The sequence below is a fragment of the Talpa occidentalis genome, unplaced genomic scaffold (assembly GCF_014898055.3).
Source record: "Talpa occidentalis isolate TD23 unplaced genomic scaffold, MPIMG_talOcc4v2.1 talOcc4.13, whole genome shotgun sequence".
Taxonomy (NCBI): Eukaryota; Metazoa; Chordata; class Mammalia; order Eulipotyphla; family Talpidae; genus Talpa; species Talpa occidentalis.
Genome location: NW_023601322.1, coordinates 60288296 through 60312621, shown reverse-complemented (window position 1 = coordinate 60312621; position 24326 = coordinate 60288296). Strand labels below are relative to the sequence as shown.

The following is a 24326-nucleotide window of genomic DNA, read 5'->3' as shown; positions in this document are numbered from 1 at the left end:
TAGTTTATGTGGTGACAAGATGCCTCCCAATGGGGAAAATCACTTGGCTTGAAGGAAGACTGAACTTAGGCAATCTTCTAAAGACATTTTCTCCCATATTTTACCAATTAACATCAGATAAAATCATTATGCTTTAAGAAACTTGAAAAGAGCCTAAGAGTTAAAATATGTCATAATCCTGAAGCACAAACAATTCCAGAACGCACTGGAGAGTTCTGATCCATAAAAGTTTAGGACTGTGGTTCTCAAAGTTTATTACACACGAAAGTCATTTGGCAAAATTGTCATTTTCCTAAACCTGCCCTGATTCAGGGAATGGGTTCCGGGAACATGTATTTTTACTAAGCTCCCAGATGATTCCAATGCAGGTGACCTGCTGACTGTTTATAATCAATCAAACTAAAAAAATAAAGGTTGCAATTAGCCATAGCCATGTTCTGTAGACTTTTGATAACGTTGCACAGAGAGTGATGGAAGAAATTCGGGTAACAAGATTGGAAAAGGAAAGTCACAGAAGGCACAGAAAACTAAATTATACAGAAAGGTCATTTCAACAAAAAAGATGCAGCTTGAGTTTGTCTTGCACAGAGCAGACCTAAGGTCAATGGGTAGAAGTGACAGGGATGGAGACTTTAAACTCTGTTGCTGCCCAACTACAGAGCAGGCCTATCAAGCAGTGCACTTCTCTCCCTGCAGGGGCTCAAGCAGAGAATGGGGGACTCCCATCCAGTGATAGCAGTGATGATGAGAACACTGTTGATGAGGCAAGAATCCCCTCAGCTCCCACTAAATCTTGTGCACTCCTCCAGGCATGTCCCTGGTCCTGTCATGTGTTGCTTTTGTGTCTCCTTGCTCTGTTAGGCTGTGAACTCAATGAGATACCGACACCAATTCTCATCTACCACCTCCTACACGGTGCCTGATAAGCTAGGTGCTTACTACATGGTTACTGTGAATCATGCTTTGGAGCCTAATAAATCAAGTCCCAGAATCTGGAAAGGTCTGATGAGTTTCCTATAACTACAAAAAAAAAAAAAAAAAAAAAAAGAGAGAGATTTTACAGCAATCTCTTCTGCTATCCTCAGTGAACTTTGGGTATTATTCCTGCTCTTCAGTAATGTTTTCAAGTTTCCTCTGATAAAGGAAACTTTATACTGTCTTTATACTTTATACTGTCTTTATACTGCCTTATACTGTCCTTTTATATTTTAAAAATAATTTTAGTTACTACGTCTGTGAATGACACTGTTTTTCCCAATTTGCATTCTAATTGGCTTTGCCAGTATGTAGGAGTCACTGTATGCTGACTATTACCTAATGTCTGGACATGCTTGTGAAGTGTCTTAGTTTTCAAAGTTTATAGTAGATTTTCCTGTTAAATGATTGTAGTGTTTATTAAATGTGGCAGTTTTGTCCTCCTCCCCCCACCATCTCATTTTGCTTGTGCAGTGTTGAACAGGTGGAAGCCTTGACCAGGTTATTCTCTTTCTGCCATTATATTTGCTGTGGACTTTCTAGAGCAGGAAACATGACCTCAGTAACAGTGAGGTGATACTGGTGGATGCAGAAAACATAGACATGGGACCAGGGAGTGAGAAACTGGCTCCAACTCCACTGAGAACCGGTTCATACATATGATGAATCTCTTAGAATCCATCACCCACATGTACTATGCTTCTTTTTAATGTGTGTGTGTGCTTACAAATTAACTGTCCCAAGAAATATTTATAGGACATTAATTTTGTGTTTGGAAACTATTTTTAAAAGATTATAACCTATGCATATATATTACTATTTCATCAGTCAAACAGCTGGTAGCTTTACTTCTATTTTGATCAAGAATTAGATACTCACAAGGAAGACACTTACCCAGTAGGGAACACCAAACACAACCACAGCGCCTCTGCTAGTGTGTTCACCCAGTTTCTAAGACTTTCTTGCAAAGGCATATTTTACCCCTCTGCTTGCTCACTAACAAAATGTTCTTCTAAGTCAAAGGGCTGTAAGGACTAAGACTAACCCTGGAAGACCTCTTATTCTAAACCAGTGCGGTAAGACTGGCCTGTTTTAGTTCAACTGGGAAGGAAAAATTCTGTTCTGTCAAAAAGACTTCAAAAGAAAAGGTCCCTCAGTCTTGGGGGGGTGTCATGACCTGACTCCCCAAAGTGATTCTCGGGTTGGTTGTAGACCAAGTTCTTTTTACTTTTTTAGGGTCTCAAGGAAGATTAAAAACAAAACAGATAATTTTTAATTTTGGTTATTTTTATTCTTCATAAGCCTGAAGACAATCCTGAAAATCATTAGCAAAAAATATATTGATGATTTGAAGATGTGCTTTTCTGTACATCCTGTGAAGGATGATAGAGTACATAGAAAAGAAAAAGTCATAGGAATGTTTGGTCTTAAAGGAGTTAAATAAGGCATTTTGCAGACTTCACACAGCACACATGCCATGTAAACAGTCCATTTCTATGCACAGGAAGTAGAAAATAATAACCCATTGAAGAAATGTGAGAAGAGATGGGTCTAAACTCTAGAAGAAAAGTTTAACATCAGCATTGAAGTGGGTTTCTTTTTTTTTATTTTTTTTAAAGATTTATTTATTTATTTTATACAAGAACTGGGGTACAGGCCAGATGTGTGGGAGGGTGAGAGGATTCACCAGAGACAGAGCGGGGGACAGAACTGGCAGACTGACGAAATACACTGCTGAGGGGAGCAGCGGGTGCAACAGGAGAGTTCTGCCGCGCCATGTGGGACGTTCGCCGGCCAGCTGGGATCGAAGGGGCACTGCAGAGGCTGCGGGCAGCTTCACAGCATGGTGCTCAACTGCCTGTGCCACCAGGGGAGGCCCGTGGGCTTCTTTTAAATGGATTGTTTCTTTGAATACCTCATAGGTCCCCAGAGCGAGAGTCAAGATGAGATTACTGAGAATAAATAGGTCCCTCTGACCTGACCTTATTCCCTTTTAAGAAGAGACTGAAAAATGCCTGGACTTGAACAAATTATAATCATTTCTGGCTTGATAAAGAGAACTATGAGCAGGATGGCAGAATTGAGAGATGAATAAGTGGCTCATTGATGATCCAAAGAGTCAGATAAACATGGGAAATGTGACCCCGGCCTCACTCCATGTAGGCTGAGCAGGACAGAGCTCGGGAGGAGGAAAGACTTGGCTCTAAACTGTAGCTTCTTCAGGGATTACTTATGTCACCATGGGCCAGTTCCTTACCCTCACTAAACTTGATTTTTCTCATCTTTAAAATGGTGATAATTATAATAGCAACTTCTTTGGTCATTGTAAACATTAAATGTAATGACACGATCAAAAATTCTCAAATACAGTATCTGTCAAACTTTTCTGAATGATGTCAGGTGCCATAATCATTATATTGATGATGTAGAAGGAGGGCTATAATCAGCTGTCCAGTGCCTTGCCTTAGAGGAGAACAAGGAAGGCACACTCACCAAATTTCAAATTTCACACATGCAAGTATAAATTTATTCAGGCATCATCCTATATGGCTGTGATTTATATTTTGTCTGCAAGTTGAATTTGTCCTTTATTTTTATTTAGCTCCATATTTTCAATACCAAACCCATGGGTTTTTGTCTTTTCATCTTTAAGTCTGCCTCATAATGTGTTAGTTCTTCCTCACAGCCATAGAGAGTGTCTAGATTTAGTAATGTGGTAAGTGATAGTTCCATTTATGGATATAGGGAAGACTCAGGAAATTTGCGGGCGGAGATAGGATATAGAATTCTCTTTTGGACACACTGAAGATTCCTAAGAGGCATCTATATGGGGTTGTCAAGGAAACAAATTGGATTTTGAGGTCTGTTGCTGAGAGAACAGCTATGACCTGCAGATATTAATTAAAGAGAGGTTGGCAGCCTGAAGATGGTATTTAAAGCTACTGGTGATTAAATCACAAAAGTGAGAATGTTATTTGAGAAGATTATCAAAAACCAAGGCCTGAAGGACTGCACAATTTTGAGGCCAGATAGAGAAGGAAAAATCTGTGAAAGATACTAAAAGAGAGTTACTGTTAGGACAAAAAAAAAAAAAAAAAAAAAAACAGAAAAGTGTGGGGTTTAGGGAAATGAATGTAAAAATATTTCGAGAAAGAAAATGATCTGATTATAAGAGGTCAAATAAGAGTACTATTTTCCAAGTTTGAAACTTCTATATAAAACTTAACTGAAGTAAGAAGATAGGGAGAGGTATTTGTAAACTATATAACAATGTATTAATATTAACAATATAATAAGGAACATCTGGAGATCAGTAAGAAAATTTGGACGCAGCAGTCACATAAAGCACCAAACATGAAGATGCAGTTTATATAATAACAAGGATACATAATGTTATATAAGAATAAATAAATGTCAGTAACTTTTAAATTAATTAATAACCAATTTAAGAGAAATTCAACTTGCCAGATTATTTGCAAAATGCAACATAAATGAAAGGTTTCTTCAATTAGCAAAATAATAAAAGATGCATAACAGTGTTGGTAAGATGAAGGAACAGAAGCTACTTTCACACCTTGCAGATGAGAATGCAAGTAACCCCAGCTTTCAGGTCAGTTTTATAGTAAATATAACATTTTAAATGCCTATCCATGTCATCCCAGCAATTTCACTTTGGGCAGCTATCTGAAATACTGACACAGCACAAAGACACATACAAGGACATTAAAAACAGTTTGTAGTGGTCAGTGGTTGGAAACACCTACATAACCACAAAGGGAAATAATTAAATATATTTTAATATTCATTTTTAGTAAGAAGATTATAGAATAGTTAAAAAGGAATGATTTTAGATCCAGATGTTTAGAGGTGTAATGATCTCTAAAACGTATTGTTAAGGAATAAGAAGCAAGGTGCCGGAAAACACATGCAGAATGGTCCCATTTATAGTAAATAAAGGGAGAAAATCTATGACTTTGTATGCTTTTCATTAATGCTCATGAATGCATTGAAAAGATCACCAGCCTAGAGTGAGTTGTGGTACCTGAGACCAGGGTTAGGATTAGCAGGACAAAAACTGATTTTGCTTTTCATTGTTTCAGCTTTGTATTTCTTGGTTTCATCTGATTTGTTCATGTCCTGCTTGGGCACTTTTAAGAAAAATGTAAAATTTTCATATACGGTGTTAGGCTAAAACAATAAATCTGAGGGATTAACTGTATGATCGTTTAATAGTTCCTGTGTATCAGGCAACATCATGGGTATTTGTTTATAGAGCAATGACTAAAACAGGCAGGATCTCTGTCAATGCAAAAGATCCTATCCAGGGGATTTAGGTCTCAAGCAGTTTTCTCTGTAGAGATTGCACCTGTTCTTCAAAGACTGCTCAACACACACTCACCCCATTCCCCAAGCCCCTGAAAAAGCCTGATCTGCTCTTTTCATGACCTCATGACCAAACAGAAGGAATAAACCACGGGGAGCAGATGCATTGACCATTTCTGCTCTGCTCTCTGCTTTACAGTCCCACAGCAGCAGGCATAAACAAAACAGCGGTAGTAAAATAGTGTTTTTTGGCTGCCCTAGAAATCCCCAAACTCTTTCTAGGATTGTTCTTTTGGGCAAAGCCCACCCAGTTCTAAACAACCGACTTAGCCAACGTATTGCAGGAGCATACTTTGTTTGTGAGTTGTCAACAGCCTGTACTCAGGCAATTGCTAGCTTAAATACTAAAACCTATCTGGCACCCACACAGAAGTTCTCATCCACACATTTTACTGTATGATTGTTTTTTTTTTTTTAAATAACACTCTCTAAGTCATAATAATTAGGAGAGAATGTCAGCATAGAGGCGTATTCCCTGAGACCCTTCTACCAGCAGGAATCTTAACACCAAACTAGGCTTCAGTTACAAATCTGTCCACACTGGTAGCAGAAAATTGAATTTATGCTACTGAGCAGCCTCTCAGGCAAAGCGTATATATTTCATAGGAATTCTATTTTCTTTTCTTACACATGCAAATGAAAAGCCCCTATTTCTCAGCTGCCAGCACAGCTGAATACTGTCATCATCAGAAAAATTAAATGCTTGTCTGAAAGAAGGAATTGCTCTTTAGAAATTCTTATGCATCTCAGGGCAAAGAAAAAAAGTGCCGTTGACAAATTCATCTTTGCTACAGTACAAATATACTTACAACACACGGCTTTTCACTGCGAGCTCAAATCTAGCCCAGGGTAGCCAAAAAATTCTCGGGGTTTGGAAACAGGCATTAGCACAAGCCACTGAACATTCAACTCCAAAGTCACTCCGCCATCATCAACTACGTGACCTTGAGTAAAGCACTTGACCTTTCCACATTCTTTCATTTCCTTTTCCTTCTTCATGAAGTTCTCTCTTCCTGGGATGGCTTCCTTGGCAGTGCCTTCAAGTCTCGTATTCACATAAAACGCTATTATACAGCATTGCCTCTGATTCCCTTCAGTCCTTCAGTGCCTTTCTTACTCATATCCTCTTCTAGATGGTCCACATGTTCATTATATCATTCATCACTTCACACTACTTATTTTATGCATACTTATCATATTAGCTTATCACATTATTTAATGGTCTTCTTCGGGTATCAGGCAGTATCTATTATCCAACTAATATCAATAACATTACTAGTAGTAGTATGTGCCAGATCCTGTACAAATACACCATCTCTAATTGTCATGAAAACTCCAAGATGGGAATTAGTACCATTGTTTTTTACAGTTGAGGGAAGTGAAACCAATCACTGAGAGTCAATAATCAAGTCTATTTTACCTTAAAGATCATGCTTTAACAACTACTCTAAAATGCTACTTTAAATTATAGTAGATGGTACTATACCAAGTACCTATCGGATGTCAGGTTCTGTGATTGGTATCTGCATACATTTAGCTACTTTGAGCCTCACAACAAAACCCTCTCATGCAGATATAGTGATGATAATCCCAATTTTAAAAATGAAGTGAGGGCTCAGAATGGCTCAATGAATTGCCCAGGGTCACAGAACTATAGAGACTGGATTTAAATGTAGGTTAGTCTCCCCTAGAAACTGAGCCACTACCCACTACTCTGTTCCACAACCAGATGGCAGAATTTTCTTCAATCTTTGTAAATAGTGCACAATTTTTCAAGAACAGCCCCCATGGAGAGTTACCCCTTCTGAGTCATGAAAATAAACAAAATCGATCAAGCCCCTAAGTACTCACCTTAGCACATGTGTGGATCCATTAATAGTTGTGGTTGAACAGGGGACAGTCTGGCCCAAAATGGAAGGTCTTCGGTAGCGCTCATCATCACAGCAGAGGATGATGAGGAAGGCACGTCTGAAGGACTTATTCAAGAAGGCGTAGAGAAAGGGGTTCAACCCAGAATTGATGTAACCGAGCCAGAGGAAAGCAGTCCACACCTGCCCAGGTACAGTGTAGTCTATGAAAGGATCCACAATGTTGGTGACAAAGAATGGTGCCCAACAGAGGCAGAAACAGCCCATGATGATGCAGAGGGTCTTGGCTGCCTTGGTCTCTGTCCTCATGCGGTGGCTGCTGTGCTGGTCTGCTGGCTGGGGTCTGCCCTGGGAGGGGGCTCCTGCCCGCTGTAACATCTGGATCTGGTGGGCATGCTCCTTTGCCGTGACATAGATGCGATAATAGGCCAGCACCATAAGGAGAAAAGGAATGTAGAAGGCTACCACAGAGCAGGTGATGGCATAGGGCTTGTTGACCATGAAGATGCAGTATGTAGAGTTAGAGTTATGGTTGAACTTCCTCTTTTCTATCTGAGAGTTGGGGGAAAGAGGAGATGAGGAAGGGAGAGGAAAAGAAGAGATAGTAGCAGAAGAGTTGTGCAAAGGATAAAAAAGACAAGGATGAAAGGTATTGGATGGTAGAAAGAAGGGGACAGGAAGGGAAGGAAGAGTAAAAAGGTAAAGGGAAAAGAAAAGAGAGAAGGTTTATCAGCAAAGGGTTTTTTTTTTTTTTCTTATATGTTTCTAGCACACAACACTATGATGGAATGTGACTATATCTCAGGCTCCCAGGGCTGGAGGGCCCAGGGAAGAATGGAAATAAAATGGGGCCAGTGTCATTAGCCATTCTCTCTGCACAAGCAGTAGAGGAGTTGTGCCTGTCTGTTATGTCTGTACACAATTTTCTTTCTTTCTTTTTTTTTTTAAAGGGATTTCTTTTGTAATTTTTTTTAAAGATTTATTTATTTATACAAGAGCCAGGGTACAGGCCAGATGCATGGGAGGGTGAGAGGATTCACCAGAGACAGAGTGGGAAGCAGAACAGGCAGACTGACGAAATACACTGCTGAGGGGAGCAGCAGGCAAGACAGGAGAGGTCTGCTGCACCATGTGGGTTTCTCCCCGGCCGGCCGGGATCGAACCTGCACTGCAGTAGATCTGCCTGTTCTGTTCTCCACTCTGTCTCTGGTGAATCCTCTCACCTCCCGCACCTCTGACCTGTACCCCAGTTCTTGTATGCATACATAAATAAATCGAAAAAAAATGGTTATTTACCCTCCAGTATAAAGATATTCTCATATATAATCTTTTAAAGCCATTCTCCTATATTATCTCTTCCCAATTTTGTTGTGTTAGTTTTCACATCTAATTCTACAATCCATCTGGAATTACTGTTTCTGTAATAGTGTAAGATCAAGATTAAAATTTTACCTTCTGGAGATCCAATTGACTCAGATGCATTTATTGAAAGACCATGTTTCCTAGCTGCACTGCAGGGTGAGCTGAGCCCTAAATCAGGGAGCTGTCTACACAGGGCTCCATATTTGGATTTTCTATTTTGTCCCCTTGGTTTCTTGCACAATATTGGTTTAATTTGTTTGACTTTAGAATCTTGGATATCTGGTAGTAAAAGTCTTTAAACTCATTCTCCTTAAGACTGTTTTGGCTATTTTTATATCTCAGAATTTCCACATAAGAGTTAGAATTAGCTTATCAATTTTAATAAAAGTCTCCTAGCATTTTGATTGGGTTAGAAAAGGATGATTGAGGAAAATTAAGATCTTCACAATGTGAAGTCTTCCGTGTCAGAAACTTGGTAATTCTCTCCCTTTATTGAAGTCTGTGGCAAATCTTCTCACCCCTCAGTTCTTGTATGCCTAAACTAAAACAAATCTTTTTTTAAAAAAATTATTTTAGTAATAGTTTACAACTTTTGTGTAAATGTCTTACATATATTTTATTAGTTTTATTCCTAAGCACTTGACATTTTAGTCTATTGCAAATGACAATGTGTTCAAATTCTTAATTCTAATTGTTTGTTGTTAGTATATATGGCTCAGTGAAATTTTTTAATATTGTGACTATCTAGCAACTTTCTTAAATTAGTTACTAATATTTTCTCTCTATATTCTTTTCAATTTTCTTCATAATACTCATGTGATCTGCCAATGATGACAATTTCACCTTTTCCTTTCCAACATAACACTAATTTTTTTCTGGCATTACTGAACTTGATAAAACTTCTATGATAATTTTGAATAAAAGTGGTAACAGTGAACATCTTGTTATACTTCCAGTTTTAGAAGGGGGATATATTTAATATTCATATTAAATATGATTACTTGCTATAAGTTTTTGGTCGATGCACACTATTTGAGAAGTTCCTTTTTTCTTAAATGATGGGAATTTTTTAAAAATCATGAATGAATACTGATTTTTGTCAATGTATTTTGGGGAAGTAATAAGATGACAATGTGGGCTTTCCCTTCTTTATTTTATTAATACAAGGATCTGCATTGATCGTGTTACATTCCTGGAATAAACTGCACTTGTACTGGATACTGTGATACACTAGATTCCTTTTAAGGATTGAAAGACTTTTCTCCCGACCTGAAATGCTGCCTCCTAACAGCTGTTAGTCATCAACCTTCTCTAGGAATAGCCCGTGGTTGATGAGAGAAATGTAACCCAAAGACGATGCCCTCCCTGAGGTCAGCCTCTGGCCAGTGGGAATATACACATGGAATAAATATCAAAAGTTGAGGGCCTCCCTGGTGATGCAAGGGGTTAAGACACAACCTATGAAGCTATCCGTAGCCATTGCAGCATGAATTCAATGCCCGACCAGGAAGCTACCCACATAGCACAGCAGACCTCTCCTGGCTCTCCCACTGCTTCCCTCAGCAGTGTATTTCAGTAGATCTGCCTGTTCTGCTCCCCACTCTGTCTCTGGTGAATCTTCTCACCCCCCACACCTCTGGCATGTACCCCAGTTCTTGTATGCATAAATAAATAAATCTTTAAAAAAAAGATATCAAATTTTCATACCCCCCAGCTGTCCACTTAATAGTGGCATCCACATTTAGCATCTTCTGTTATATGACAAAGTTAGAATACACCTTTCTATTGAAATGACATTTTTATCCTCAGGAAATAGCTTTTGTTTTTACCTCCAGTGATATTACTTTCCTTTGTTTTATGATGTACAGCAGTATAGCTACATCAGCTTATTCTTCATTAGTTTGTGTTAGTTTTCCATTATTTTATTTCCAACTTTTCTATAACCTTATATTTCATGGGCTTCTCTTCCAAGCAGCCCATATTACATATTGACTGGTTGATGAAGATGTTATGAGCGAGACTCACAGGAACCTAGCCCCGAATTTTCACAAGAAGCAGTGATTAAATATTTGCTAATTCAGTGTTTGTGGCAACTTCATTGAGCCTGATAACTGTAAGAAGGATCCACTGAAAATGTATTGTGAACATCTGAGTTGTGCTGACTTCTTCTTTTTTTTTTAAAGATTTATTTATTCATATAAGAACCAGGGTACAGGCCAGATGCGTGGGAGGGTGAGTGGATTCACTGGAGACAGAGCGGAAACAGAACAGGCAGACTGATGAAATACACTACTGAGGGGAGCAGTGGGCAAGACAGGAGAGGTCTGCCATGCCATGTGGAACCCTCACTGGCTGGCCGGCAAAGAACCAGTGCTGCAGAGGCTGCAGACAGCTTCGCAGCTCGGCGCTCAACCACCTGCACCACCAGGGGAGGCCCAAGTGCTAACTTCTTTCTAGGCATAGTCAACATGCAGTTGAGCAGAGGGATATGAAATGCAGTCACACCTAGTGGACCAACTGTGAGGCATCTTAAGAGTAAGCAGATGCCCATCCCTGGTTATAAGAAAGCAGGGGATGTCAATATCTTATTCTCATAAATGAACAGCAATTCCCTAGGTTACTTGCCTTGGAAACTCTCTCTCATTAAGTGTCCTGATGCACAGAAGTTGATGCTTCCAAACATCATCTCCACTGGGGAGAAATTTTTAACACAAACATTAAGAGGATAGGTTTCCGGGGCCTGGACTTACCCCACCACTGCCTACCAATATGCCTTTAGCTAGTAACTTAACCTCTCTGATCTCAGTTTCCTGAGGACTATAGTAGAATGTACTTCATGGCACTGGCGTGAGGCCTGAGTGAAGAATGATGAAGTGTGAGCTACACAGCAAATGTCCCACATTTGTTGGCCATTATTACTATCATTCTATTGGCTTTTGGAAACTGGAATTTCCCTCTCCCCAGGAAAGAGAAAACTGCAAGTTTGAAAGAAAAGGGATAGCATTCAAGAAAAGATCCAGACAGGCCCCCTTTTACGGACCCCTGTTCATTTCTCCACTGCTGTGTCCCCAGCATTTCTTTCAGAAGCCCAAGGAATGCTTGTTCTGACATACCACATGCAAATCCTGGCCCAGCCTTGGTGGGGATATCCTTTCCTGGACAAAGAACAAGGCAAGATTAGGGGCTAGGAATTGGGTGTTGAGAGGAAGAGGCAGTGCCTACTCTAACCCACCCTGTGGGGTTGGAGCTTACTCTACCTCTGCTCCCTAGTCCCCTTCCTACCTGGCATGGTCCTCGGGTCAATTTTAAAGTGACTGCCTAACAACTTCCTTTGGGGATATATATCTTTGCTAATGAGTCCAGACAACAGCTTTTGATCTTCATCACAAGTTTGGTATTGCAAGCGTAGCATATTAGAGCTGGGTGACTCTTAAAGGTCATCTCAATGGTGGTGGCAGATGTAAATCATGCTGCTCGCCTGCACCCCTGAAAGGCACTATTCTCCACTGAGGGTCAATGAAAGTGGCCCTTCAGGAAGAGGGTCAGTGACTGACCTGGATGTAGGGTTCAGTTCTTTGACCCAAGGCTTTCTTCATTCTCTAGAAGCTTCTACCCACAAGACCGAGTGTCTGTGGTTCATTGTAAGTCTTGGAGCCTCTCAGCATGGGATGGGAAGGTCTCTCAGGCACATGGCACACCTCAGGCTCTACAGGCTGACTGAAATATTGGATCTCACTACTTATGATGCCTAAGACTGGGCATGTTAGCTTATCTATTGAGCCTTAATTTTCTTACCTGGATAAGATGAGAAAAGGATGTTGTCAGGATTGTAAATATTTTGCATACTTTCTGGCACATTTTAAGCACTCAAAAAGAGTAGCTTGCCTTTTTGGTTGCTATTGTTGCCACCCAGACCGCTATCAGAATCTTTCTTGGAATATCCATCCAACCTGGTATTGTTTCTTTACTTAGAATTCTAAGCAAACAAAGTTAATCAGACAGTCAACCAAAAGGGTCTGCCAATACTCACCAGATCGATGATGCCAATGTTATTCCAGCCTTGCATGATGGGGAGAAAAGAGATAAACATGGGGATGACCCAGCAGCCACCCAGCATCAATGCAATGCGCAGAGGGGTCATCTTGTTCCTGTAGACCAAGGGCTGGCAGCAGATGGCATAGTACCTGGGGAGAGAATAGAGGGTGGGTGGCATGGGAAAGAAGGAAGGAGGAGGGGACAGGGAGGATAATTGATGGGAGAGAAGGGAGGAGACAGGGAATGAAGAAGGGAGATAAGAGGAGGAAATACTGGCAAAGAGGATAATTGGAGGGAGAAGTAGAGAATAAAAATAAGGTGGGAAGAAAAAAATATGGTGGAAGAAACAGGAAAGTGTGTGTAGGCAGAGAAGGGAGAAAGAAGCTAGAAAATAACAGAGGAGAGGAAGAACCAACTGTCCAATAACATATGTTATACCGGCCAATGAGTTTCTGCCAATGTGAATGGAAACTTCACATCCCATCTTGCAAGGCACTGCGAGGAGCAGGCCCCACGGCTCTACTCTCCCAACACGCCTGTGGAGCCTGCCACACACCTGAGGGTCCTGCTCTGTCTCAAGCACGGAGCCAACACACCCTGGGCATTTTAGGAGCTTCTGTCCCGCTCTCTGGGCCTCAATATTCAGGCATCTGTTACCCTTTGTGATAACAAGTTGAGGTGACTGTGGTTCATGCCTCCATTTGTATGTTAAGACCATGACTCAGATTTGCTCACCTCCCTTGATGGCCTACCTCTACAGAACCGCTCTCTGCTGCCCTGTACCAACCTTATCTGAGGGACCTATTTAAAATGCAGATAGAAAGGATCTCCAGAATCAGAACTCATGGAAGAGGGACCTGGCATTGATAATGGCAGGTCTAAGTTGTTACTGCCGTTTGCCTGCTCTCCTGTCAGGTGCAGGCACTTCCTGACCTCCCTGTGGTCAGATGGGTCCAAGTGACTGGTCTGGCCATTGACTGGTGATAGAATTGACATGCTTTACTTCTGGCTCAGATCATGTAATTTTCTCTGATGCCAAGAATGTAAACTTGTAACTATTTCTTGTGCTGTCATTTACTGTCTTCTGTTTAGGCCCCCTCCCTCTATCAGGGTCTGGTCTTTCTGATAGGACTCATCATACACCTGTTTTTGAGTCCATGTTTTGCCTATGGCGCTTTCTTCTTACCTCCAGGTAGGGGTCTTGTAATTTGCCCCATTCAACGATCTAGTCTCTAACTCCCAGACTGCTCCTTGCATGTGAGTCCAGCCGTGGCATCCTTGCTTCCCTGCCCAGGCAGTTCATGAAATTTGACAAGAGGCAAATTACCACAATAGGTCTCTCAGCTATTTGTCTTTGAAAGGGTCAAAGAATAAGCATGAAAGACAGCCTGAAGGGTAAGTGTATTCTGTAAGATCTGTAGCATTTAATGATGAACCGCCCCCTTACACTCATTTTATGCAATTCACGTTGTTAATTTTCTCCACCTCTTCTTTTCTTTTCTTAAATCAAAGCATAACAATATAACAATGGCTATGTTCTTTGAAGAGGTGGTGGTAGGATGAGCTGCAAGAGAAGGGAGAATGAGAAGGAAAGCCCAGTGTGGGAACTTGAGAAGAGGCTGCCTCAGAGCTGGGAGGGGAGGATTAGACCCTCAAGGCCTCAAGGAGAAGCTGACCACACGCTTCCGGGAAGCTGCCATGGCCAGCAGGGCAGTGGGGGTCCTGAGCTGGACTAAAGTGCAAGGAACAGTAGACCCAAGAATGGCGCAGGGCGCCCTCCACAACTCATATTCTCTATAAAAAGTGACATGGTAGTAAAATCTAACAGAAGACAACTCCGTAATGAAAGACCCACCATTAGCTGGAATTACCTCCATGCTCTTGATTTATAGGAAAAGCAAGTGATATCACAGTGGTAAATTTTTTTTGAATGACTCTACTAATAAACTTTGCTCCCTTCCTCATTGCCTGCTAGAGGGCCTAGATGAGACATGTGGTGGTGTTCATTTATTGCTCTCCCTCCTTTCTGTCGGCACTAGCATTCCAAACCCACTGGGAGTCATTTGCTTTCTCTTGCTGCAGAGCTGTTGGGAAAGAAAATGATGGGACTCTGACTTTTCCAGCTAAGGAAATCAACTAGACCTTCCCCTGGGGTTCTGATCACCATGCAGAGTGAGGCAGAAATGGGCCAGTCAGGGGAGGACCTCGGCCCCCACACAGCCTCCTGGCAGGCTGGAAGTGGCTCCTGCTCCTTGCACAGCCAAGATCTTGCCCCTCCAGGTTCTCATTCTCTCTCTCTTCCTGCAATATAAAAGCCATCTTCTATCTTTCCAATAAATTCCTTGGTGCGATGGGCTGCAGGATGCTCACCTCATCACTCTAACTTCCTCTGCTCCTCCCAAATCCTCAAAGGATTATTTAATTTTTCATAAGCCACTTTAAAAACAATTCAAACATAAAAGCACTGAATCTCAGAACTTGAAGTATCCTCAGAATCCTGTAATCCCCAAATCCCTCCTAAAAGGAAATGTATACAAGCCTGTTGAATACACGTAATTCAGCAAGGCCTACAACAGGGCATTGAAACTTTTATGTATTCTTGCAATAAGAAAAGTCTTCTCCAAATTCCAGTTCCTGTAACTTCCAGTTTTCCCCTCTGGCTTAATTTATTTTTTATTTTTTTAATTTATTTTTTACATCATTGTTCATTTTTATTCATTTGAAAACAATATTTGCTTCCCCCTCCTCAGGTGGTGTCCCCATAGAATTTCCTTCCCCAATGCACCTGTGCACCATCACCTCAGTCCCATGTGCTCCTCCCTCCCTCCTTCTGATCCCTCTCCCTCCTCCTCCCCTGCAGGATGTCTCTGCTTTATAATTGTCTGCTTTTGTTTTGTACTGTTATTATTTTTTTATACTGATGTCTTATTTGGTTCCCCTATATTCCTGCTATAAGTGAAACCATCCATTTTTTTTTTTTTTTGGCACAGTGATCTGACAGACACCAGAGAGAGTTTTTACATTCCTTTGAAGTCTTAATTTCTGCAGGTAAAATCAACCTGGGGTGATTATGTCCACCAAGGGATATTTGGCAATGTCCAGACACATTTTTTCTTGTCACACTGGAAGGCTGATGCTACTGGCATCCAGTAAAGTCAGGGATTCTCCTCAATGTCTTAGAATGCCGACTGCTCTACATGACCAGAATTTCCCGGTCTACAAGGTCAGGTGCCGAGGTTGAAGAACCTTGGTTTAGAGGAGGTGACTTTCACCCAGAGGAGGGGTGCCAAGGCCTCTTTGTGGGCTACAAAGCCATTACCACTTCAGAGTGGGGTACCCCAAAGAAAGTACAATAGTTTGGTTCATTCTTTATGCACCAGAAAAGATTAGTACATCACCTTCCGCTCTGTCCACCTTGATTTAACCATAGCCTGGGGGACACCTGGACATTTGACATATCAGTGCTCCCTCAAAGAACAATCATCTTCCCCTAACTGACTTCTCAGTTCCAGAGATGTTTGCCTTGTTCCCCTTGTATCTTCAAGGCCCAGAACAGTGCTAAATATAGAGTAGATGCTCCCAAGTGGGATGAATAAATAATAAGTCCTTAATCATGGCCAATTAAAATAAATTCTATTAGAATATGGAATCAGGTTTTGTGAGTGGGAAAGGTCATATCTATTAAAGGGAAAAGCTTTCTCCAACAGTGTCTTTTTCTTTATTTATGTATGTGTTTTTTTACATCATTGTTCATTTTTGTACAATGTTTGATTTCTCCTCTAAGGTGTAGTCCCCATAAAATTCCCACCCATGTTGCCACAAATGGCATGAGATTATCATTTCTGAGTGCTGAATAGTATTCCATTGTGTGTGTGTGTATACACCACATTTTTTGATCCAGTCATCTGGTTTTTGGCATTTAGATTATTTCCAAATCTTAGCTATTGTAAACAGTGCTGCAATAAACATAGGAGGGCACGTTTCCTTTCCTATTAATGTTTTTCTGTCTTTTTTTTCCACAGCTGGATATAAGTTTATTGTGGCACTGAGGTGTACAGGGGCTAGTATGGCCCACACTGCTATATGATGGTGGTGGAGGAAGCTCAGGACAATGAGGGGGTGGGTCAGGATCCAGGGAACCCCAGGCTCTGGCCAGGAGTCCAGGCAGTTTCTGTGTCCTTTGGGTAGATTCCTAGGAGTGGCATTGTTGGCCATTTGGTAGCTCAATTTTTAGCAGTTTGAGGGTCTCCACATGGTCTTCCACAGTGGCTGGACCATTTTGCATTCCCATAGTGGCTGGCAATAGTTATCTTTTAAGTTGGATTTAAGAGAATATGTAAGGATGGTCTAGGAGAAAGTATAATTGAGTGATGTCTATAGACATTATGGACAAAGAGTATATAGAGAGAAATTTTATAAACATGTATATATATATATATATATATATATATATATGAAATACCTACCTATACATGTCCATATATTCACATAGCCGTAAACACGTAAGAGTACAAATTAGCTGCATCCTAGGGTGTTTGTAAGGAAGTAGAAGGATATAAGCTTAAAAAAACTGGCTGAAGGGCAGCTCTCAATGCTACAGTACTCAATTTTCAGGGCACCTCCAGTAGTTCAGAAGGGGGCCCAATAATTTGCATTTCTGATATGTGCCAGGTGCTGCTGCTGGTGGTGGTTTAGGACCTCACTTTGAGAACAGGCCTTAGAATTTTTTGATGTTATGCTAGAGGAGTCACTGAAAATGTTTTGAACTGGAAAACATCCTTTACAGTCTACACTGCTGCATGTCCTGCCAAAGGAGCTGGACTGCACCAGGTTCAAGAGAAGGAGAAATGGGTTCCTGGGGGGAGGTAGTCTCGCTCTGCTGGGAAGGCCAGGGTGGCTCCTCGGGACTAGACTGATCTGCAAGGTCTGCTCCCTGGTCTTCCCATGGACAATTCCATTCTTCTTTAAAACTTCTAGAAAACTTTCACCAAGTGGTTAAAGAATGTTCAAAGGTTCCAGATGGCCAGGATTAACTAAAATGTAGCAAAGGTATTAACAAAGTAATTTCTTAATGCAGAATATCTCAAAGTATTGCTCATAGAGCTCTATTAAAATCCTCTTTGGTAGACCAGCCACCAGCTTCCCCAACTGCAGCCATGCATGTGTAAATGTGTGATCAAGATTGCTTTTAAATGTCTCTGGGGACACAATTTACTTTGACAACTCTTAGAAACAGTCGTGTATTTTAAGCTCTAGGCTAATCTCTTCTCCACTCCTCCTGCAATTAAGGAAAATTCTTCCTCCTCATTTCCTATCCTTTTGCCCCCAACTACAGGGAAGGCAGAAAGAACAAGGAGAACAAGTTGGTATTTTAGACTCTCAGAATTAGAGGAGATTAGACCTATGGCTTCGCTCTGGTACCAGCTCTCCTGACTCAACCATTCATAAGCTTTGTGGTCTTAGCATCAGTTACTCAAGCACTTCAAATCCACTTTTCTCAGCTTTAAACTGGGCATCGTTACATTCATTTCTTCACTGATTGGCTGTGAGAACTGATGAAACAGTATGTTCAAAATTTAGGAAATCCCTGGCATATAAAACTTGATAAATAGTAGCTATTTTTTTTTACTTCTACCTCCATATAGATATTTATATCTATTTATAATATTTATGCATATTATTGTAAACAAATTCAAATGCACAGGGGCTCCAAATTATTTAACAAGTACAACAGAAATCACATGGTACAACATCTCTTCAAGAGATGTACTCAAGAGTTGATTCTAAGAAACAGAATGATCCCCAAAGGTGAATGGAAGCAGCACTGAGTGTTCTTTGGCTGCTTGGAATGAGCTCGTATGTGTAGCATCCTCTCATGGACTTAGTCCAGGACCAGCCTTCCTCTATGTGAGATGAATGATGATGGCATCATGGGTGATCATCAAGGTCCAATCGCTAGTCAAGATCAACTTAAGAAGAAAAGAACATCAACCATAGTAGAGAATGAGAACTGGAATAGAATCAGGTAAACAAAACATTCAGCACAGACTTTCTTCACAATTCCTAACACAACAAGCAAATACCAGTCATCTTTAAGACTTAAGACTAAGGGGACAAAGAGCTCCACTGAATCAGTGAACTTATGAATTATGAGGGGCGTTTTACCTGTAACAAGAATCAGTAATTCTACTTCCAGTTATTGCACAGAAAATTTTCCTTCCAACTTCGGACAACTTTCTCGGTGTCTTTGTTTTCTGAAGTCCAAAAGGTGGCTTAATTCCATCCGAGCTTTTGTGAGAGGTTGCAGTTGTGCTGGATTAAGGATGACAACAAATTCTTGACTGCTTCTCTCACTCAGAGGTGGGAGTTTGCCCCTCCTCCAGGATCTGGGCTGCTTTGGGACTTCATTGACCAGTAGACTCCACTGGAGGTATGGTACATATGTCCCTTCTCAGAGTCATGAACTGTCATGTGAGAAATCTAACTTGGATCAACATGAGATCACATATACATACCTAGGACCACATGAACAGGAAGAGGGGGCCCAGCTGGGCCTAACTTTATGGACACCCCACGAAGGCAACCTGCCTTGGATCTTCCATGTCAAGCTAATCTCCAACTAAACATCATCAACGAGCTTCAATCAAATCCAGATTCCTGATGCACAGAATTATGGGATCTAACATGAATACAGTGTTGTTGAAGGCACTAAATTTGGGGGTGGGTGTTATATGGCAATGGATACCTATGACAGGGATAAGCAGATAATTGATAGTCCAGGGTAACTGTGGGGTTCACTGGCTAACAGCCCTTCCTCCAGGAGGTGATCCAGTCACATTTTGTGGCAGAGGAAGAGACTTATTTTTCTGGTCTTCATATCGGGTTTGCTTCTATTTTAACTCCTCTACTTCCCCTTCAAGGAAATAGGGAGAGAAAAGCAGCAGTAGCTTCAAGAGAAAAGGAAAAGCCTTGAGCTCTGGTTCCCAAGGCACTTGGCAAGCTGCCAGGCACCTGGAGGATCAATAGGGAAGACCCAGCAGGGGTGTTCATCAGGAGCCTGGGACAGGAAGGAGTGATAATGCAGGCAAGAGCATGAAACACATGGGTTCCAGGAAAGAGCAGTAGGGATAGGGGTCAGAGAGTGACTCCTTTTCATAAGAGCGGATTGATAGCAGATCAGCCTTTGCAGGAATCACAGTCCCATGCGCAATCTGCAGATTTCATGTTTGCTGCATTCCTCTCTGCTAAATATTCTTGATAAGAACACTTACAAGGTGACTATCAGCTAGCTGTCAAGGAAGGTGTCTTCCTGAGTTATTACAGACTAAAGGAAAAAAGAATAATCTTTCCAAAATGTCATCTGAAAACATCCTGGCAGGGCTTATTGGGCAAGGTGACTGAGATAAAGTTTAAGATATGTGACCCGATCAATCTTCATGCAGACACAAGATGATGGTCTCACTGACCTTTCCAGGCTCAGTCTCTGGAAGGTTCTTTCTGGCCTCTTATCTGAGATCTGATTTGTGCCCATCTCTGTCCTGGTGTTTTACAACACCTTATATGTATCTTCTGTTCTCTAATTGTGTTGTGTGTCTGCTCTCTAATTGCGTTTTCCTTGTGTACTTTCTTCTCTACTTGCAACAACTACTACTTGTTCTTACTATACACACTACGTATTTAGTGAGGGCACACTAAGTGCTTCTATGTTGTATCTGATTCCTACAGCAATGCTGCAAAGCAGCCCTCATGTTCCACATTTTAAAGATAAAGAAATGGAGGCCTAGGGGATCTAAGTCATTTGCCCAACATCATACAGAATTTAAATTTGCATCTACCAAAGTTTATGTGCTGGTATCATGCCCTGGTAATGCTGGTAAATGGGTAAGGCCAGACAAGGGTGACCCCACCTAGGAAGAGGAAGGAGGATATGCAACATTCTAGAAGCTGTTTGAGCTGAGGACACACAGGAAAAGAGATATTTAAGAAGAACCTGACTGATAAGATAATCTACAAAAATAATACCTAAAAAGCTACCGCAATCATATAGAATGAGGAATAAAGAGGAATAAAAAGGAATAAAGAGAAAGAAGGTGGATTTGAAAGATATTTAAAGATAAAATATAGCTACAATTTGGCATCCAGCTGGTCATGGTAGACAAAAAATGACCTCAAAGAGTTACATTTGAATGACTAAAAGATGACTAATAGATGTACCTTTTATGTACAAAGTGGAAGAGGAGTTAGTTTACAATGGAAATTTCCACTTTGAGCACATTGGGTCTGGAAAATAAACAGATGCTTAAGACAAGGTATTGAGCAGGCAGGTAGAAATAGGGACCCAGCACTCAGAGGACCCCAGAGCTCAGCATGGGACAAGGGGACAGGAAAGAAGGGTGCAGAGGGGCAGGGGAAGCCACAGGATACCTGAGAGTTACCAAGGAGAGAGGGGGGATAATCAGAGCTGGAAGGTTGGGGGTTCATCTTGAAGGGCACAAAGTTCCTCAAAAAGAAGACACTATCAGCGTATAGGAAGGCAGCCACTAGAAATTTGCAGTTGCAAAGGAAAACAACAATGGAATAATCCTCGTGGTTAATATTTATAGGAGGCTTACCAGGGTCTAGGAACTGGTTTACATTCTTTGCATGTACTCAATAATTTATTCTTCATACACTCCATGTGGAATATACTATTAACATAATTTTACTGATGAGAAAATAACACCCAGAATATTGAGGACTGTGCCCAAGATCACACAATCAATACTTGGTCAAGTTGCGGCTGAATCCAGGCATCTAGCAGTCCAGGCCTCAGCCATAATCACTTGCTATATTGAGAGTTGTGAAAAGGTAAAGAAATAACACCAAAGACAGAACAAAGAACCACATCTTGGAACAATCTATGTGTAAATAAACACGCCAGGGGGAGCACCTGGGGGGCTGTAATAAGAACACATGAATGGATCAGATGAAGTCTGACCCTCAAGGACCTGAAAGTCAAAGGTGAGACCGAAAAATAAGCCAATCATTACAATGAGTGATAACTGCTATGCTTATCTCTAATGTTCTACAAGTCCTAAGAAGAAGAATCACCAAATCTTTAGGAATGAACTGGGCTGGTTGGTGGAGAAGTGACACATCTTGTTTGAATGTTGAAGAAGAGTAGGTGTTCACTGAGAAACGAAGAGGAACTAAGGGCACAGGAAGCAACTTGGAGTTGTGAGGAGACGTATCATACAGAGCATGCATGGGTAGGAGTGGAGGTGGGAGAAACATACTAAGGACATGGGAAAAGGCAAGTAAAGAATTAGACCATAGTGGGTAAGGTGTCCCCGAGAAACCTCTGGAGCACTGCATATGCTGTTTTTTTTTTAAGGTTTATTTATTTATGCACACAAATATGGGATAAAGGCCAGAGGTGTAGGGGGTGAGAGGATTTACCAGAGACAGAGTGGGGAAAAGAACGGGCAGATCTACTGAAATACACTGCTGAGGGGAGCAGTGGGCAAGACAGGAGAGGTCTGCTGTTCCATATGGGTAGCTCCCTGGCTGGCCGGGGATGGAACTCATGCTTGAGTGGCTGAGGATAGCTTCATAGGTTGTGTCTTAGCCCCTTGTGACACCAGAGATGGCCTGCATATGCTGTTTTATGGAAATGTCTTTCCCCTGTGCCTCTGCCTCGCCTCCCATCATGTGTATCATCCACAGAGCCCAGATTCACCATCATAATCTTATTCCCCACTAGATAAGAAACCATGATTCAGCATTATCTCTGGTTCTTCACTCCTGTACTCCCATGCTCAGTTTAGCTCCTGGAAATGAATAAGTCAGTAAGTGCTCAATAAATGTCCCATGAAATGAATATAAAACAAAGAGTTCATATCTGTTGAGTTCATTCAACTCAACAAATATTACTATCATGTGTAAAGCATGAACCTGCCCTCAAAGAGTATATGAGAAGAAGAAACTTATGCTGTGATTTCCTTGTAGAAACACATTCCAATCCTATTGGGAAACAAATATAATTCTGTGACACAAATGCCAGTGATAGGCTCTTTTAATTTATACTTTACAAAATTGAGTTGTGCTCCAGAGAGAACATTATAAAATGCAGACACACTTATCTCCAGCATAGGGTGAAATATATGACCTTTGAGTCAGAGTTATATATTTTACAAGTAAACTTTTTTTTTTTTTTTGCAGAGAAGAACTGGGGTGTAGGCCAGAGGTGTTGGGGGGTGGGGTGTTGGGGGTGAGAGGATTCACCAGAGACAGAGTGGGGAGCAGAGCAGGCAGATTTACTGAAACACATTGCTAAGGGGAACAGTAGGCGAGACAGGAGAGGTCAGCTGCACCATATGTGGGTTAGCTCCCTGGGTGGGATCAAACTTTGGTCGTAGCTGTGATAGTGCTGAGACTAACCCCTGGGCCACCAGGGAGGCCCAAGTAAGTCTGTTTTAAAGGAAATTCTGTCAGTGAGAAACTGCTGTGTGATTTTTGCAGATAAAAAGTATCTAGTTCCTGGTCTTCCAAGTTCAGTTGGACATATTAGAGAGGATATCTGCAGTGGTATTTTCAATGAAGTCAAATAATTTTTTAAGGAACTGCATTTGATGCCAACTATAGGGCAAAGTATGGTGTGATCATTGAAAGGGGATCAGAATGACTGAAAATCTGAAAAGTATTCATATGATGCCCATCGAAGGGCCCAGGATGCGTGGCCTACTCAAAAGAATACTTGGGAAGATAAACCTCTGCATGTGGAAGACCTTGGCCACTGACATTTGGCCAGTCTAACAGAAGTTAATAATTGCTATTCAGGCCTGCTCAACAACCCTTTTTACAGTGGAAACTGGCATTCTCCTGGGCTTTATGATTCTGGTGAAGATTGCAGTCAAGGTGCCTCATCCCATTAATCACAAAAATTGGTCACGAGAAGACCAATGTTCTTTCATGAGAACTAGCATGTATAATTCTCTTCCTGCAGACTCCTGGGTTATGGATGGTTTAAAATTCATATTGTCTATGTCACTCTCAGTTTGAGAATGAATCCAACAAGAAAATGGCTTAAGGCTAAAAGTAAAGAGAGGAGGAGACAGAGAGAGAAAGAGACAGATACACAGAAAGAGAAGGAAAGGAGGAGACAAAGAGGGGAGGGTGAAAGAGAGAGACAGAAGCTGAGGGACAGAGTTAGATGAGAGGATCTTGTTCAGTCCTTGTAGAGAGCCATGTCTGAAGCCACACTTTCAACTAATTGAACCAATTAAATTAATTTGTCACCTGCTGCTGAAAAAAACTTTACTGAGATATCATCTGTTTAGCAAATTTGGTAAGAACATACATTCAGGCAATTCATTGGTATATACAAAGTCTAGCTTCATATATACACATGTATGTATATGTGTGTTATATATTTACAAATATATATATATATATATATATATATATATATATATATGGACAGCCCTCTGAAAGGCTTATTTAAAACAAACCCATTTGATTTTTAATTTTAATATTTAAAGTAAAATATGTTCACATAACAAGTCTGCTTGTTGCATATGGGGTGACTGAAATTTACCAGAGACAACTCTTTACAGTTGTGAATTCTAGGGGGTACAGCTATGAGAGTGGAATGCAGGATTTTTTATGTTCTGCATATAAAACGACTTTTTTTACAGTGCACAGATATTATGCCATGATTTTTAA

The 24326-nt window shown here is 41.0% G+C and overlaps 1 protein-coding gene across 1 annotated transcript in view; it reads right to left on the bottom strand.

Annotated features, from left to right (window-relative positions):
* HTR4 (5-hydroxytryptamine receptor 4) overlaps positions 1 to 24326 on the bottom strand; it is a 50054-nt gene that overhangs the window by 17801 nt on the left and 7927 nt on the right. Inside the window, exons 4-5 of the mRNA XM_054693971.1 lie at positions 12619 to 12772; positions 7210 to 7778 (exon numbers count right to left, since the gene is read on the bottom strand). Coding sequence (XP_054549946.1) covers positions 7210 to 7778; positions 12619 to 12772 — 723 coding nt within the window. The remainder of the gene's footprint in view (positions 1 to 7209; positions 7779 to 12618; positions 12773 to 24326) is intronic.